The sequence below is a fragment of the Vespula pensylvanica genome, chromosome 2, assembly GCF_014466175.1.
Source record: "Vespula pensylvanica isolate Volc-1 chromosome 2, ASM1446617v1, whole genome shotgun sequence".
Taxonomy (NCBI): Eukaryota; Metazoa; Arthropoda; class Insecta; order Hymenoptera; family Vespidae; genus Vespula; species Vespula pensylvanica.
Window position 1 is genome coordinate 12,341,933 of NC_057686.1, and position 14,320 is coordinate 12,356,252.

The 14,320-nt window shown below is 27.7% G+C and overlaps 3 protein-coding genes and 1 long non-coding RNA gene across 10 annotated transcripts; 2 read left to right on the forward strand and 2 right to left on the reverse strand.

The window, feature by feature from the left end:
- The first annotated feature begins 2,044 nt into the window (after positions 1-2,044).
- LOC122626846 lies at positions 2,045-3,206 on the forward strand. The gene is made up of 2 exons (XR_006326749.1): positions 2,045-2,457; positions 2,535-3,206. It is a non-coding gene; the product is annotated as an uncharacterized LOC122626846 (long non-coding RNA).
- On the reverse strand, positions 3,044-5,714 carry LOC122626844 (ran-binding protein 3). 4 transcript variants are annotated; one of them, XM_043807262.1, is made up of 4 exons: positions 5,498-5,714; positions 5,131-5,202; positions 4,135-4,796; positions 3,044-4,005 (listed from the first exon to the last, which is right to left on the reverse strand). In XM_043807262.1, the coding sequence occupies exons 2-4, from the start codon at positions 5,198-5,200 to the stop codon at positions 3,691-3,693; spliced, it is 1,047 nt and encodes a 348-aa protein (XP_043663197.1). In that variant the 5' UTR covers positions 5,201-5,202; positions 5,498-5,714; the 3' UTR covers positions 3,044-3,690. The 4 variants fall into 4 exon arrangements, with proteins under 4 accessions (XP_043663197.1, XP_043663196.1, XP_043663195.1 ...); XM_043807261.1 differs by having other exon boundaries at positions 5,131-5,205; XM_043807260.1 differs by having other exon boundaries at positions 4,135-4,811; positions 5,498-5,713.
- A 964-nt stretch (positions 5,715-6,678) lies between these two features.
- On the forward strand, positions 6,679-12,067 carry LOC122637555 (twinfilin). Of its 2 annotated transcripts, none has more exons than XM_043829756.1 (5): positions 6,679-6,945; positions 7,073-7,150; positions 7,386-8,045; positions 8,132-8,250; positions 8,645-11,641. In XM_043829756.1, exons 1-5 carry the CDS (start codon positions 6,921-6,923, stop codon positions 8,807-8,809), a joined length of 1,047 nt encoding a protein of 348 aa, XP_043685691.1. In that variant the 5' UTR covers positions 6,679-6,920; the 3' UTR covers positions 8,810-11,641. The 2 variants fall into 2 exon arrangements, with proteins under 2 accessions (XP_043685691.1, XP_043685690.1); XM_043829755.1 differs by lacking the exon at positions 8,645-11,641 and adding an exon at positions 11,897-12,067 and having other exon boundaries at positions 6,690-6,945.
- On the reverse strand, positions 11,515-14,228 carry LOC122637558 (RPII140-upstream gene protein). Of its 3 annotated transcripts, none has more exons than XM_043829760.1 (5): positions 13,970-14,228; positions 13,682-13,859; positions 13,348-13,602; positions 13,020-13,268; positions 11,515-12,877 (listed from the first exon to the last, which is right to left on the reverse strand). In XM_043829760.1, the coding sequence occupies exons 2-5, from the start codon at positions 13,831-13,833 to the stop codon at positions 12,754-12,756; spliced, it is 780 nt and encodes a 259-aa protein (XP_043685695.1). In that variant the 5' UTR covers positions 13,834-13,859; positions 13,970-14,228; the 3' UTR covers positions 11,515-12,753. The 3 variants fall into 3 exon arrangements, with proteins under 3 accessions (XP_043685695.1, XP_043685696.1, XP_043685697.1); XM_043829761.1 differs by having other exon boundaries at positions 14,093-14,213; XM_043829762.1 differs by having other exon boundaries at positions 12,811-13,268.
- Between the last annotated feature and the right edge of the window lie 92 nt (positions 14,229-14,320).

Genomic DNA, 14,320 nt, shown 5'->3' on the forward strand with positions numbered 1-14,320 from the left:
TATACTCGTACGCACGTGCGCCCTTGTATATCTTTTATTAATAATTTTCTAAATAATTAGGATCAAACGAAGACGTATATACATGAATGATTTCACATAAAATGATAAGATAGTGAAATTTATATAAAATCTCATATTACATATGCTTCAGAATAAATTTCTAATTTTTTTGCGAGTACGAAACGTTATATTACTTTCTTCTTCGTGTTTACTTTATTTTATATATTATACGCCGCTTATATAGATATAGTTATATTCGATATTACAAGTCATTTATTTTATATATGATTTCAAAATCATATTCTTACACATATAAGTAAAAAAAGGTGCATCGAGATTTTGACAAAATGAAATATTAATCTTTTATTATACTTACCATCGCATCTTAATCCTTGGCGAAATAGACCATATAGCATGGAACCACAATGATCGCAAAATGTTGGAGACATAAAAGTATGGGGTCGAAATCTATGAGGAACGTCCACTTTAAAACGTTCCCTCAAGTACTATCATTAAAAGAAATACAAAATTGTCATGTTTTACGATCGTTTGAAAAAATATTAAAATATTCCAATGTCTAGTTCCTCTGAAATATAAATGTTAAAAAAATGAAATTCCACTAATATTTCATACTTACTATCGTGTTTTCTGATTCTCTCCCACTTTCCGGGCATTTTGTTAACAACTTGTCATGACATCTCTTGTGTACCGCAGTTTGGCAAGCTAGAATACAATGAAACAATAATAAAAATGACCTAAGAAAGCGCGGAGCGACGAAAATAAAGTAAAGCGTAAAATTTACCTTGGCATTGGTAGCCCTGCTTTCCGAAACCCCTAGGAAAAAAAATGAAAAATAAATAAATATATTATAATTTTTGTATGTAACGAGAATTGGTTTAAACCAATTGATATTTCAGTAAGGTATGTATAACGTGAAAATGTATTTTTAGACGAACCTATTGACTCGTATGAAAGAATTTCGTTTACAAAATAATAATTTTCTTAAAGAAAGAATTTCAACGTACATTTTGCAACAATAAATTTCAATTCAGCGAAATGTTTAACTGTACTGTATATGCAGATGATTTTAATATATACATAAAATATAAAGTAAACTTACCAAAGGAAATCCTTACAAAAGGCACAAAATGTTGGCTGTCTAAAAAACTTAGCAACTAATCTATGACCTCGTACAATGTGCACTTTGTTGTGTTTGACAGCACCTCTTCTTCCCGTTATCGCGCGGCCTACGTTAGTCTCTGGTAGCGCTATCTGCGATGTAGCAATGAAATCCCTTCGTGGTACCCTTGTTCTATACACATAAGTTCTAGGAGTTGATGTTGTTGCTGGTAAATCCTCAAGTTTCACAGGAACCGGTACTCTCGTTCTGAAATAATATTTCAAATGTATTCAACGTATTTCTTAACGATACATTTAAAATGAAATCGAGTCAGTTGTGGATCGATTGGGAAAAAAATCATTTCATCTCAAGTGCCTCACCTGTACGCGTATCCTTCGACTGCAAGTCGTGGTTTAGGAGTCTTGTGTTCCAAAGAAGTTCTCTTTCCAAATCTTCCTCCTGCGCTACAGCTACTACCACCACCACTACCACTGCCACCACCGCTAGCGTTACCACCACTACCACTAATCTCACCGTCACCGCCACCGCCACCGCCAGCATTCCTTCTTCTCGCGTGACAACCACCACGTGTGAACATCATAGTTCATAAATTTACCTTCTATAGTAAATACAAATTTAACTCGTTGTCTCACAACTTCCACATTAATTTCACAATTATAACGTTTTACATCCGAATCAATTTCAAAACGATAATTTAATCGATCAATTTCAATATTCCCTTATTCGCCAAAGACGTTAAATTTTTTTAATAAGATATATTCGTTCAAAACTTTTAAATAATAATACATAAAGAAAAAGAGATTGAAAGAAAGAAAAATAAGAATATAACCCTATTGAACTCGTTTCTTTTACGTTTATCAAGCAAATTAATGTGAATGATAAACTTTCGGGCAATTTTCTATCATTGGATACATATTTCAGATTGTTTCTATAGCTAAGCCATGCGAATCTGCCATGGAATTACTTTGAATTGTCGATTCATGTTTTCCTTTTTTCTTCTACCTCTTAATTGTATTGTTTGAGCCTTTCTTTCAAATTATCTATTTCTCATCTTCCGACATAAATATATAATATGTAAACGAAGAAACTCGTATTTACACAACATACTCGCATCACTCGATAATTTGTCCTTCGCGTGAACTCGTCGTTACAATATTTACTCACCAAAATAAAGACATTATTTTCGCACTATCGTTTGATCGACATTCTGCGTTCGACAGCTCATCATGCGCGTCGCGTGGTAATCGCGTCGCGCCGATCCAGGATCGAGAACGTTCAACGAAGGATCATTCCAACGTAGAAATTGTTATATCGATGTAAATGACTATTCGAATTAATTAGGTTGTAAGAGATATCAAAAACGAAGACCACATGTAAGTATTGATTGTTGCAGGAACTGAGTTTTGACGCTTAAAGCTTTGTAGGTTCCCACGAAACTCAGGATTTCTATAAATATCGGCGCCTTGAATACCGCCCGCCATAACGTCTACTCTCTAGCGCTATCTGTATTACTCGCTACCCGAGATAATTGACTAACCTCAAACGCGGGAGATTCAAAAATACTTGAAGTTTATAGAATTTAAGCAAATACCCGGAAATGAAGTAAATTTTACAATTGTTAACCATATTACAAAATATGCGTTTATAAGTAAATTCAAGCATGGATATCAATAGGTAAGTAGTAAATTTTATTACTCGTTGTGAAATTATTTGAGAATTGTCGTTCATAATCGAAGAGGACAGCAATGCGTTCTTCGTTTGTCTCCATGCAGAGACAAGTTAAAAGTTACAAAAGCCAAAAACTTAAAACTTTTTCTTTTAGTGTTAATACTGCTCCTTTTGCTTGTTTCGCTAATAGCACTTCTTTTAAAACATAGAATATATGAAAGATACACACGAATCTGTCTTTTACCGCCCGATTAAGATTTTATTTACATTTAAGATAAAATAGGTACTATAACTGTAATAAGAATACATTACTATCCGTACAATCTTTCAATGAATTATCTTACGATCACACTCGTATGTTACATAATAGAGTATAATTATTAATTATACATCTTATCAAAAAAAAAAGTAATTTTTTGTACGAACACACAATTTCTTTACGTTTATGTGTATCTGAATAAAAAGTAAAAGAAAAATGAATTACATAGTTTTATGGTACACATTTTATGAACTATGTATAATTTATATTAACTATTTCAAATGTCTAACTCCGTAACTGACACACATTTCAAGCTATCCTCAAATTCCGCATAAAAGAATATTAATTGGGAATGATCGTACGTACAGACTTCTTATTAGTGACAAAAAATAAATTGAAGAATTCATAAAAAATGCAACACAGCTTTCGTTTACAAATAGCTGTGCGATATATCGACAAGTGCGCATCTTCCAATGGAAGGCACAAATCGTAGCTTTTAACACGCGTGCTGCATAGGACCTAACGTTTCAATGAATTTGAGCCTTTTTACCCGTTAGTGATATCTGCTTTTTACAAGTTAGTTGTATAGGGGTAACACTTTATTGGTACAATCGATCAACCGTCAGTGTTGTTCAGTCGCTAATTTTTTAGGTTGCCGTTCCTGAGCACGCTTAATTCTTTGTAGCAATAAATTGTATAATTGTTCAATTTCTTTGGGTACTGCTTGAACAATAAAAATTCTTATATCTCCATGCACATCCATCGCAGTAAGTCTCAAGGATTTTGGCGATGCTCGTTCTGCGGTCATACCAGGCCAAACTTTTGTATTGAGAATCAATCGTTGCGTCCCAGCCGTACGTCCTACCAAGCGCGATTCCTCATCTCTATCATTTAATCGAAGAGTTCCTCTGCCTCTTTCTTGCCAGCTACTGGAAGCCTAAAATAGATAAGGAAAATCCTTACTAGTATTATTTTTAATAATTGTTTATATAATTATTATAACATAATCAATTTATTCATTAGTATTAATGTTTTATTTACTTGAATTTCATAGTATGGTATATACCTTATCAAATGCGAAGAGTTTACAATTGATCTGAAGAACATTTGTTTCTCCTTCTTCTCCAGTTAATAATGTTACTTGGCTATATTTTCTCTTATTTGCTCGACTTGCCTCTTCAAGTTCTTGTGCTGCTTGTGTTAACGTCAAACCTGGCCGACTAGCTGAACGACAAATAGCTGCTGCATTTGAGAAAAGTAATTCTGAAGATCCATTTTCATTAGTTTCCTCTTTCTTAGTTTCTTCTTTTTCTAAACTATCAGAATCTTCTATATTACTGGGAACAGTTACTCTTTCTTTCAGGTTCTGACCAAATATGAAACTAGGCTCTGAGGCACTAGGTTCCACTGTATTATTTACATTGCTTTCATTATCTTTTGTGTTTCCACATAACGGTAAAAATTTTGGTACTATTTCTTCTGCTTGCTTTTCTTCAGTTTTACATTCCTTTGTTTCATTTGTATCATTTTGAGTAGTTGAATTATTATCATTCTCTATAGATTCATCAGTTAACTTTGTAAATGGATTATTAAGTTTTGGAGATTGCAATACAGTTTTATTTGTAGATGTATTGTTCGCAATTGCACCTAACTGCGAAGGCCTCAATATCGTAGATCTTGGCTTATTAGAGAATTCATTGACTCCAAATGAATTGCCAAATTTTGAAGCTGTTAAAACAGGACCTAGAGACATGTGACATGCACCCATATGCATATATATATAACATTCGTGTATATATATTTTATATATATATACATATGGAGGTACAAGAAATACTTAAACTTTTCTATAATAATTATTTATATATTTTATATAGCAAGAATTAAAAATGAATACTAAATCTAATGTAAACCGCTAATAAAAATGATATTTTATATATCAAATGCAAATAAGATATTAATATATATATATATATATATATATAAACAGTAATATTTTAATTTTACTTTGAGTTCAAATTAAATTTTACTGATTATTTTCAATATTATGTTTTCAACTTACAGTGTATTTTAACAGTAGATTTGGTGGACACAGATTCCTCTGTATTATTTTCTACAGACTGACCTTCCATATCTTCTGCAACAGTTCAAAGAAAGCAGAAACTACATGCTATTAGACAATGTAATTATTTAATTGTGAGAACTTCAATTTGTATACAATCTTTATATATAAACTTTTCAAAAAATTTGTAATTATGGAGTCAATTAAGACAAAGCTATTTGGTTTACATTATAAAATTTTTATATAATTATTTTATGAAGTACAAACCAATCTACTTAAAATAATTAATATTATTTAATATTATATTCTTTTTTAAACTTGCAGAGTTAATACGGATTACTAAAACAATTATTAAAAAGAAATTTACCACTAAGCTGCCAAGTATTACTTTAAACGTAATTACAATAGAGAATATAGTAACTTCGAAAAGTTTTTTCACTACATCAATTTATAGACACAATATATCACACTACTGAAATATTTAATATAATCATATACATTGACTGCATAGTATAAACTTAATATCAAACGTAAAGTTCCAACGCAACCTCACACTCCGCCATTTTTCACATACAAATGGGAAAGTATATTGATGGGGCCATCTATATATGTATGGGCGAATTTTAATTTAAAAGATGTTTCCAACAATTCAACTATTCTGTAAAATGTGATTATAATTGACTATAATCGTAACGATTACTACTAAAATATATATTATGCAAATTCTAAATATGAATTATACAAGTTATTCGATCCATCTGAATATTACATTAAATCGAAAATAAATATGAACTTATCAAAAGATAGGTATGAATATATAAAAATTTTTTAAATATTTTACAAAATTACATACATAATTTTACATTTCAGATATAATATTTATATATTTAAATTAATTTCAATAAAAATTATAATATTACTCATACCTATAAGTTACCACTGCGTATCTTTAAGTATGTCAGAATTATTATTGGTCTACGATTTGATCATTACAAAACTGGACCAATCAAAATTAAGATTTAAAACTATTGGGCGAATAAAATTATTGTTTTAGATTTGTCCTTAGACTAAACATTATTCTGTACAATAATTTTATTTTATACAAAATTATCGCTAAGTAAATATATCACTAATTTTTAAATTCTATAAAACAATATTTATATAATCTTTACTCAATGTTTGTTAAATGAAGAACATTTATGTATATATTAACTTTTATTAAGAATTTGATTTATGTTTCATCAAAAATGTTTTACGATCATGTTTTTAACAAATGCAATTTGAATAATTTTTGTTAATAAAAATCAATTTTATACTTGATATAAATACTTCAAAAGAAAAAAGAAATGACAAAAATTAAAATATAGGGAATTTAACTAGGAATTATACGAGGTAAGAAGACAAAATATAAATACGAATAAAAGCAAAGAGACATAAACGGTTAAGAAAAGAAACAAAAATAATATAAAAAGTAAAAAGATCTGAATTATATGATTGATTTAGTTTATTTTTTGCTTCAAAATACCTGTGTGTTATGTGATATAGCTTGATTTTTGTGCATAAACTATTAACCATCGATACTTTAGATTTATCTTATTGAGAGTTTCGACAAGAGTTGACACAGGAGTCGCTGATAGTCTTGTAAACGGAAATCATCGGAAAGCATCCAACATATGGTACCGCAAGCACGATAAGAGGTAGTATTTCTCCTAAGTCGATTCTTTTAGATTGAAGAGAAAGTAAAAGAGTGCAGCAATTCAACTGGAAATTTTGGATACGAGTTAAAAATCATGTCGCATCAAACGGGTATAAAAGGTAATTAAAAACAAAGATTTAAACAACGTACAATATTTCAAAGAAGTTAGAATTTTATCGTTTATAATTGTTTAACCTTAGATTTATAGTTTAATAAATATATTCTAGAATCGTTATTTCTTTATAGCAAACGATGCCTTGAAAAAAATTTTTTCTAAATGCAGAGATGGAAAAATACGTGTATTAAAGGTGTCTATAGAAAACGGTATGTGTATGTTATTTCGTACATTTTTACTAATAGTTTTTTATTTAATTTATAATATATTAGATATGTTTGTGATATTTTATTTATCTTTTCTAAGTATTGTGATAAAAGTCATTATTTCGTGGTATGAAATTTGATATGTAATATGAATGATCTGAGGTGGAAAGTTATATATTGAACATAGATATTACTTTTGACATGCTTTGTACTGATCATAATTAATATTATTTTATAGAAGAATTAGTTCCTGCAACTTTTAATAAGCCTGCAAATAAATGGCATGATGATTATGATAAAATGATTAAGCCTTTAATTCTTGAAAATCAACCTGCATATATTCTTTATCGGCTTGATACAAAATCTGCAGATTCTGGTTATGATTGGTTGTTTATATCTTGGTCACCTGACACAGCTCCAGTAAGACAAAAAATGTTATATGCATCTACAAAAGCTACTTTAAAACAAGAATTTGGTACCTCATGTATCAAAGAAGAATTACATGGAACTGTTCCTGAAGACATTACGTTAGAAGGTTATCATAAACATAAAAAAAATAATGCAGCTCCAGCTCCTTTAACTACAGCAGAAGAAGAATTAGCAGAATTAAAAAAGACTACTATTAATACTGACTACAGCGTTGAAACAAGGCATCAAACATTGAGTGGTGTTGCATTTCCTGTTACGGATGAAGCTAAAAAAATAATTACAGAATTTGGTAAAGGCATGTATGAATATGTTCAATTAAAAATTGATATAGAAGAAGAAAAAATCCATTTAGTCACAGCTTGTGATGTTTCATTGGATAAATTACCTACCAAAGTTCCATCTGATTCAGCCAGATACCATCTTTATAATTTCAAACATACAAATGAAGGAGATTATATGGAATGCATAGGTTAGTTCTATCCATTCATGAATGAATTCATAAATGCATTAGATTATAAAGAAATATTTACAAAATTAAAATTAATATATTTTTAGTCTTCATATATAGTATGCCAGGATATAGTTGCAGTATCAAAGAAAGGATGTTGTATTCTTCCTGTAAAGCTCCATTACTTGACCTTATTCAATCTCTAGGGGTGAATATAACAAAAAAGGTTAGTAAATAAAAATATTATTTAATATACTTATGGTATTCTGACAATTTCTGTTAATGTTATTTTATATTTTATATTTTCTACTTTTATTCTTTTTATAGAATGTTAAAAATAATAAAATCATATATATTTTAATACAAGAGATATTCAGAATACCATGTTTTTTTATATATAAAATAATCTTATTTTAATAATTCATAAAAAACAAACATGGCATAACAGTTGTGTATTTTTTAAGAAGAAAATGTTATTGTACTATGTATGTTAATTAAAAGTAAGACAATTGTAAAGTGGTTACAATTTGTATAAAATAATAATGAAGATGATTATAAAAAGGATAGTACAACATGATAAATGGAATAAAATAATTTTAAACAAATATGATTGGTACTAGTTGGAAGTAAATAGTGGCGAGGAGTTGGCAGATATGTTGGAAGATCCTCCAACCATAAAAGAAACAACTACAATAACACCTGCAACTCCGTCAACACCTTGTGCGCCTACTCAATCCATGCCAGAGAAAAAGTCAAAGCAGAAGAGATCGTGTGTTTTAAGTTAACTGATTCATAGGGCCTTTTGCTTGCCAATTGTTTATATGCTTTACATAACCAGAAATGATTGTGATGCTCAGAGCATAACAGTTTCGTTTATAAATTCTGAATTTGTGATAGCATAACATTGACGTTGAATACATTATTAAAATTATATAATATAATACAAATTCAGTATGTCATAGTGAATTATAAGATCATATATATTCTACATATTTGGAGAAGTTTTATGATTTAATGGTGTTTATCAACGTTTAATATTACTTGATCATCGTGATATATATAATTATATAAGAAAACAGAGTAGACTAAACTATGTATTTTTCTAAATTTTAAAAGGATATTATTGTATCAATACTCGTCAAAATTATATAATAAGTATGACCACTCCAGTGATGGGAGTGAAGTTAGTGAATTGTTTTTAATTCACAATGAAAACTTCAATGAATGGAATTTTTTTAAAATGAAGTAAGAGCAATGTTTTTAGATGAAATGAAAAATGAAAATGATGTGATGGTAAAAACGTGTATATATATATATTGTATTGAGATATGAATAGTATCAGTCTATGATGGCTTAATAGTTCTCATTTAAGCAGAACTTCCAAAACTTATCCATCATAAAAAATTTAAATAATATTTAAGAAATGTTTAGATTGCATAATTATTATTTTGCTCTTGTTAAATATGTACAAGACTGTACATTAATATCCCATCACTAGGAGAATCAATGACGAAAAAATTTCATAACATAAAATTCTTGTTGACTTATAAAAGGTGTATGAATTATCATTCATTTAATATTACATTATATATTTACATATGACTGCTTAATGTGGTTTAATGTTATTGAAAGTTAAGCCTTCAATGAAATATTCAAATATTTTATAATTAATATTAACACTTCGAGCACTTCGAGATTTAAGGAAGTATAATTGTTTCATGAAACAAAAAATTGCAATGTAATATCAAAAGTATTGGTATAAGATATTAATTTAATGCAATAAGACATTGCACTTTATAGTTCCTTTAATAGTGATTTTATTTTTATGTTCTATATACTGTATACATTACTACTACATATTCCTAGAAAATGTGGAATTCCAACACATCAAGTCTTGATTTGTTCCTAGTCCTAAAAATGGTGATACGCGTGTGTGTGTATGTGTATGTGTATGTGTATGTATATATATATACACATGCAGATATATAAGTCTTATTTTATTATTATAAATTTAATTTTTATAAATTGAATTTTAAGGCTTGGCTTTCAAATTCATTAAAACTTTCATATAGGTCTTAGTAAAATATGTTATCATGATTTTTGTAAATGTTTTTGGTAATCTATATATCATATATGATTATAAGAGAGTTAGAGAGTAAATTCCAATTGCTCTTGTTAGCAGATTACTGCTCATCTAATTTCTCTGTGTCTTTTGAGCATAGTAATAGTAAAGTGACAGCTTCATAAATCAATGACATATACTGTGAATACGACTTCTTTACAAATGATCACATATAATGTTAGCATATATTATACGCTCTACTATTTCTAAACGACACAGAATATTAAATTCCATAAATACATGTAATTAATAAGACTGATATTAGCATGTCCCACCAGCTGTGTTGCTGAAATTAATATTAGCTATTATTTTTTCAATTTTGTTTTTAAAGTCAAATATACATACATTGCCTATTTAGGCAATCAATTCAATTTTGATAGTTATAGATCTGTTATAAACATAAAACGTACAAACTGCAATTATGCATCTATAAAATAAAATATGCACAAGGTATTTTTATTATCTAGACTACAAAAAATTTAAATAAAACACATAATATTTTTTTGTATCCATTTATAGAATTAGTTTTATTAAAATAAAATGGATACATGATTCTTTTTTTATATATATCATTATAACATGAGCCTATCATTAATACTTACTATAAATCTGCAATGATTACAATTTTTATTCAGCATATGTATATGCTAATGAATATTTTGTCATTTAGCTCAAAGACGAATAAATTGGTATTTTATATTATATTAGTATGTAGTCAAATATATAAAAATTTGATATATATGATATTTTTAGGAATTTCCGAATGTTATAAATACATGATGTACAGCTGGTGTGACTGTAATTTCATAGGCAGCTACAAAATATTCAAGAGTCATTCTATTTTTTGTGATCTGTATTTTTTTATCTCTTGTAGCTTTTTATAAACATCTTAACAATTTTCGTCCAAGGTATAAGTAAATGGCTATAACAATTTGGCCAAATTTTCGTGTTCATAGTTAAATGAGTGAGTCAAATTCTTTAACTTTCCTTTTCTTTTAGTGATATTACAATAGTATGAAAAATTTCACAGCATATTTAAATTATATAGGAAAGATAATAAGAAAAATTTATATTTAATTTTTTAAATATAATACAATTGATATTTATTGAAAAATAAAAATTGAATTTAAATCATAGATACATAAAATAAATAATAATCATATGCTGTGCCATTTGCATTCCAGAGGATATTAAAAAAGAACTTGGCTCATATTTTAATTTTACAAAATTTATAGTTAGTAAATCTATACTTGTATAAGCCTCTGAACAGGTGATATGTATATTTTATTTTAGATCTTTATACAATGCGCACTTTTGCCTGGATATATAATTTTATTGACATTACTATATACCAGGCCTATTCTGTAAGTTTTTAATATTATTATTTTTTAATTATTTCACACACATTATATCTATAGGTTCTTCATGATAGAATAGACTATATATCTTGCCAATATTACATATGGTATAGAAATAAAGTAACATGCAATATAAATCTACAGTTTAATATTTCAATTTTTTTCCAAATATATATACTATACTGGATTTCTAACAACCACAACCCGATGCACCTTCAAACTGGTATGTAATTAGTATTATTAAAATTTGAAGACTCGCGTATATAATCCTCTTACAGAATAGGCCGACTTTATACTCTTTAAAAATTTTGATTATATCATATAATGGATGTATTATTTTTTTTTGTTATGACTTTATACAATAATATTATTTTTAAATGTTACTTATGTAGCTTGAAATAGATGATGGAAAGGAACTAACTGAAGGATTTTTGCAAGAGGAATTACATCCAAAAGTCAATTTACATCGGCCAAAATTTGCCAAACCAAAGGGACCACCAAACAGAGGTGCCAAACGTATAACCAAGGTACAGGAATTAGGTACCTTAGATCAAGACACTTGAATAAATCAATAACACACTTATTTGTATTATATATAAGCAGGGTCATAGTATGATAGCAATTACAAATATAAGATTGTATTAGTATTAAAACAAGTATTTACAAATATTGGACAATGTATAGAAATATGAAGAAAAATGCCTATAAGTATCATATTCATCTATATTTTATCAAGCAAAAAAAATTTTCCTTGTAGTTCTTTCATATCTTATCAAATCAAGCCTATTCTGTAAGTTGTGAAGGTCGATGAATTAATACTGCTTATTTATTTATTTCAAAATCATGTAATGTTATTGTATTGAATATTATTTTATTATTGAATTAATGATTATATCTCATAAGAAATTTTTAAAATATAATATAATTTGTTGAATATATAAAATTTATATATAATACCAATGTATTACATGTGACATGTAAACTGGTTGATACATTTTTGGTCTTAAAGAAATATGAATTTACTTAACAGTATGTTTATTTTATCAAGTATTAAATAAAAACAAAGATTCACCATGATCAATTATGATTTATTCAATTCGTTATTATATTATAGAGTTGAATATTTTGTATATACTGCAATAGTATATTCAAATTCTAAATGATGATTGACGTAAGACAATTTAAAAACATTGTTACATTATATTTACATAATATATTCTATACATATCCATATATAATTTTTGTTCATTTAATTCTTGGTTTTTTCTTCTATTTTGGATAATTCTCTTTGTATATTTTTATTTTCTTCGTATAATAACTTTGATTCTCCATATTCCTCTTCTAAATGTTTGCCTACTGCTTCTTTAAATACTCTTTAATAAAAACATAATGTAATAAATATTCATATGAATCAGCATGATATCATTATAAATTATTGGATTAATAGGTAATTTAATATTTAAACATTAATATTCAAACAAAGTTATAGTGTAAATTGTGATATTAAATACTTACTTATCTTTTTTATAAGACCAGTATCTTTGTATATTCTGAAAATCTTCTAGTGTCATCCCTGTTAGCTTAAGGAACAACAAAATAAAAGAACCACCAATACCTCCAAGAACAGCTCCAAGAATCAAACCAACTAATGAACCTTTTAGACCAAGTGATAACTTAAATAAAAATCCAGCAATACCAGCTCCGATCATATAATGTAGGACTGAAGGTTTCCCATAATATGCTGTTAACATCATTCGAATAAATCTGAAATATATTCATTAATAATTCATTGGTAAAACATATCAAACATCACAAATGAATTTGTAATTATAATTAATCTTACTCATAAATGCCACAAAAAACAGTTAATCTCCAACCAAACATATAAGCACCCTTGGCAAACTGTAGCGTAATATTAGTTTGTAATGCTCGCTTTCCATCGAGATGGCTATAAAAACGTGTTGCTTCATTATTTTCTATAAATTTTTCTAAAGTTCCTTGTGTATATACTATTCCACCCACAACTATGCCAACCAAAGTTGCAGTAGTACTGAAGTTAATCAAGCTTTGTAGTTCTTTGCTGATAGGTTCATATTCACTACACATAATAATCAGTATAAATTTATATTTCTTGATTGACCACTATTAATAATTTAAAAAAATATTAAATGACATACGTAGAAATAAATATTTTTCTTATCCTTCCCATAGGAGTATCTTCTGTTTGATCAACAATTGGATTTTTAGGTACATCATATTTTTCCAATAAATCTCTCAGTGGGAATATAGCCATAATTAAGGGTCTTCTTATTTTTGTAATATTTAACATGTTATCGTTTTTCGAAATTTCCTAGCCTATTCATAAAAATCATACAAATTAAAGGTTAATAAATAGTGCTACTATAACCGTTAATTTCTAGTAATGATGAATTTTATTTTATTTTTAATACAAAATAATACTTCACAGAAAATTATTAACGCTAAAATAATTGTGGTGTAATTTTAGATACAGAATTTCGCCAAAATGAAATGCACTTCTCGTAATAAATGTATTAAATTTTAAAAGGCAGAAATAAACAATAGATAACCATATACGGTCTTTTAAAACATTATTAATTAATATCCTGGCAGACAAAAAATAAATAACTCCTCTATTTGTTGTAATAATTATTGAGAATTATATGTGTAATTATGCATCAACTATTATTCATTTTCAAAAATTAATAAATGATAGAAAACATATTCTTTTTTGTAGAAATTTATATACCGGGGTTCTCAGAATTATGTATATAGCCTTGAGTGAAACAAAAAACAAA

Coding starts and splice junctions, on each gene's coding strand:
- LOC122626844 (XM_043807260.1), bottom strand. CDS start 5,200: ATGGAAGGTCAGTCTGTAGAAAATAATACAGAGGAATCTGTGTCCACC. Junction 4,812..5,130: donor ATCTACTGTTAAAATACACT/GTAAGTTGAAAA, acceptor ACATGTCTCTAG/GTCCTGTTTTAACAGCTTCA. Junction 4,006..4,134: donor AACTCTTCGCATTTGATAAG/GTATATACCATA, acceptor TATCTATTTTAG/GCTTCCAGTAGCTGGCAAGA.
- LOC122637555 (XM_043829755.1), top strand. CDS start 6,921: ATGTCGCATCAAACGGGTATAAAAG. Junction 7,151..7,385: donor AAAGGTGTCTATAGAAAACG/GTATGTGTATGT, acceptor ATTATTTTATAG/AAGAATTAGTTCCTGCAACT. Junction 8,046..8,131: donor AGATTATATGGAATGCATAG/GTTAGTTCTATC, acceptor ATATATTTTTAG/TCTTCATATATAGTATGCCA.
- LOC122637558 (XM_043829760.1), bottom strand. CDS start 13,833: ATGTTAAATATTACAAAAATAAGAAGACCCTTAATTATGGCTATATTC. Junction 13,269..13,347: donor GTTTTTTGTGGCATTTATGA/GTAAGATTAATT, acceptor AATATATTTCAG/ATTTATTCGAATGATGTTAA. Junction 12,878..13,019: donor TGGTCTTATAAAAAAGATAA/GTAAGTATTTAA, acceptor TTTTTATTAAAG/AGTATTTAAAGAAGCAGTAG.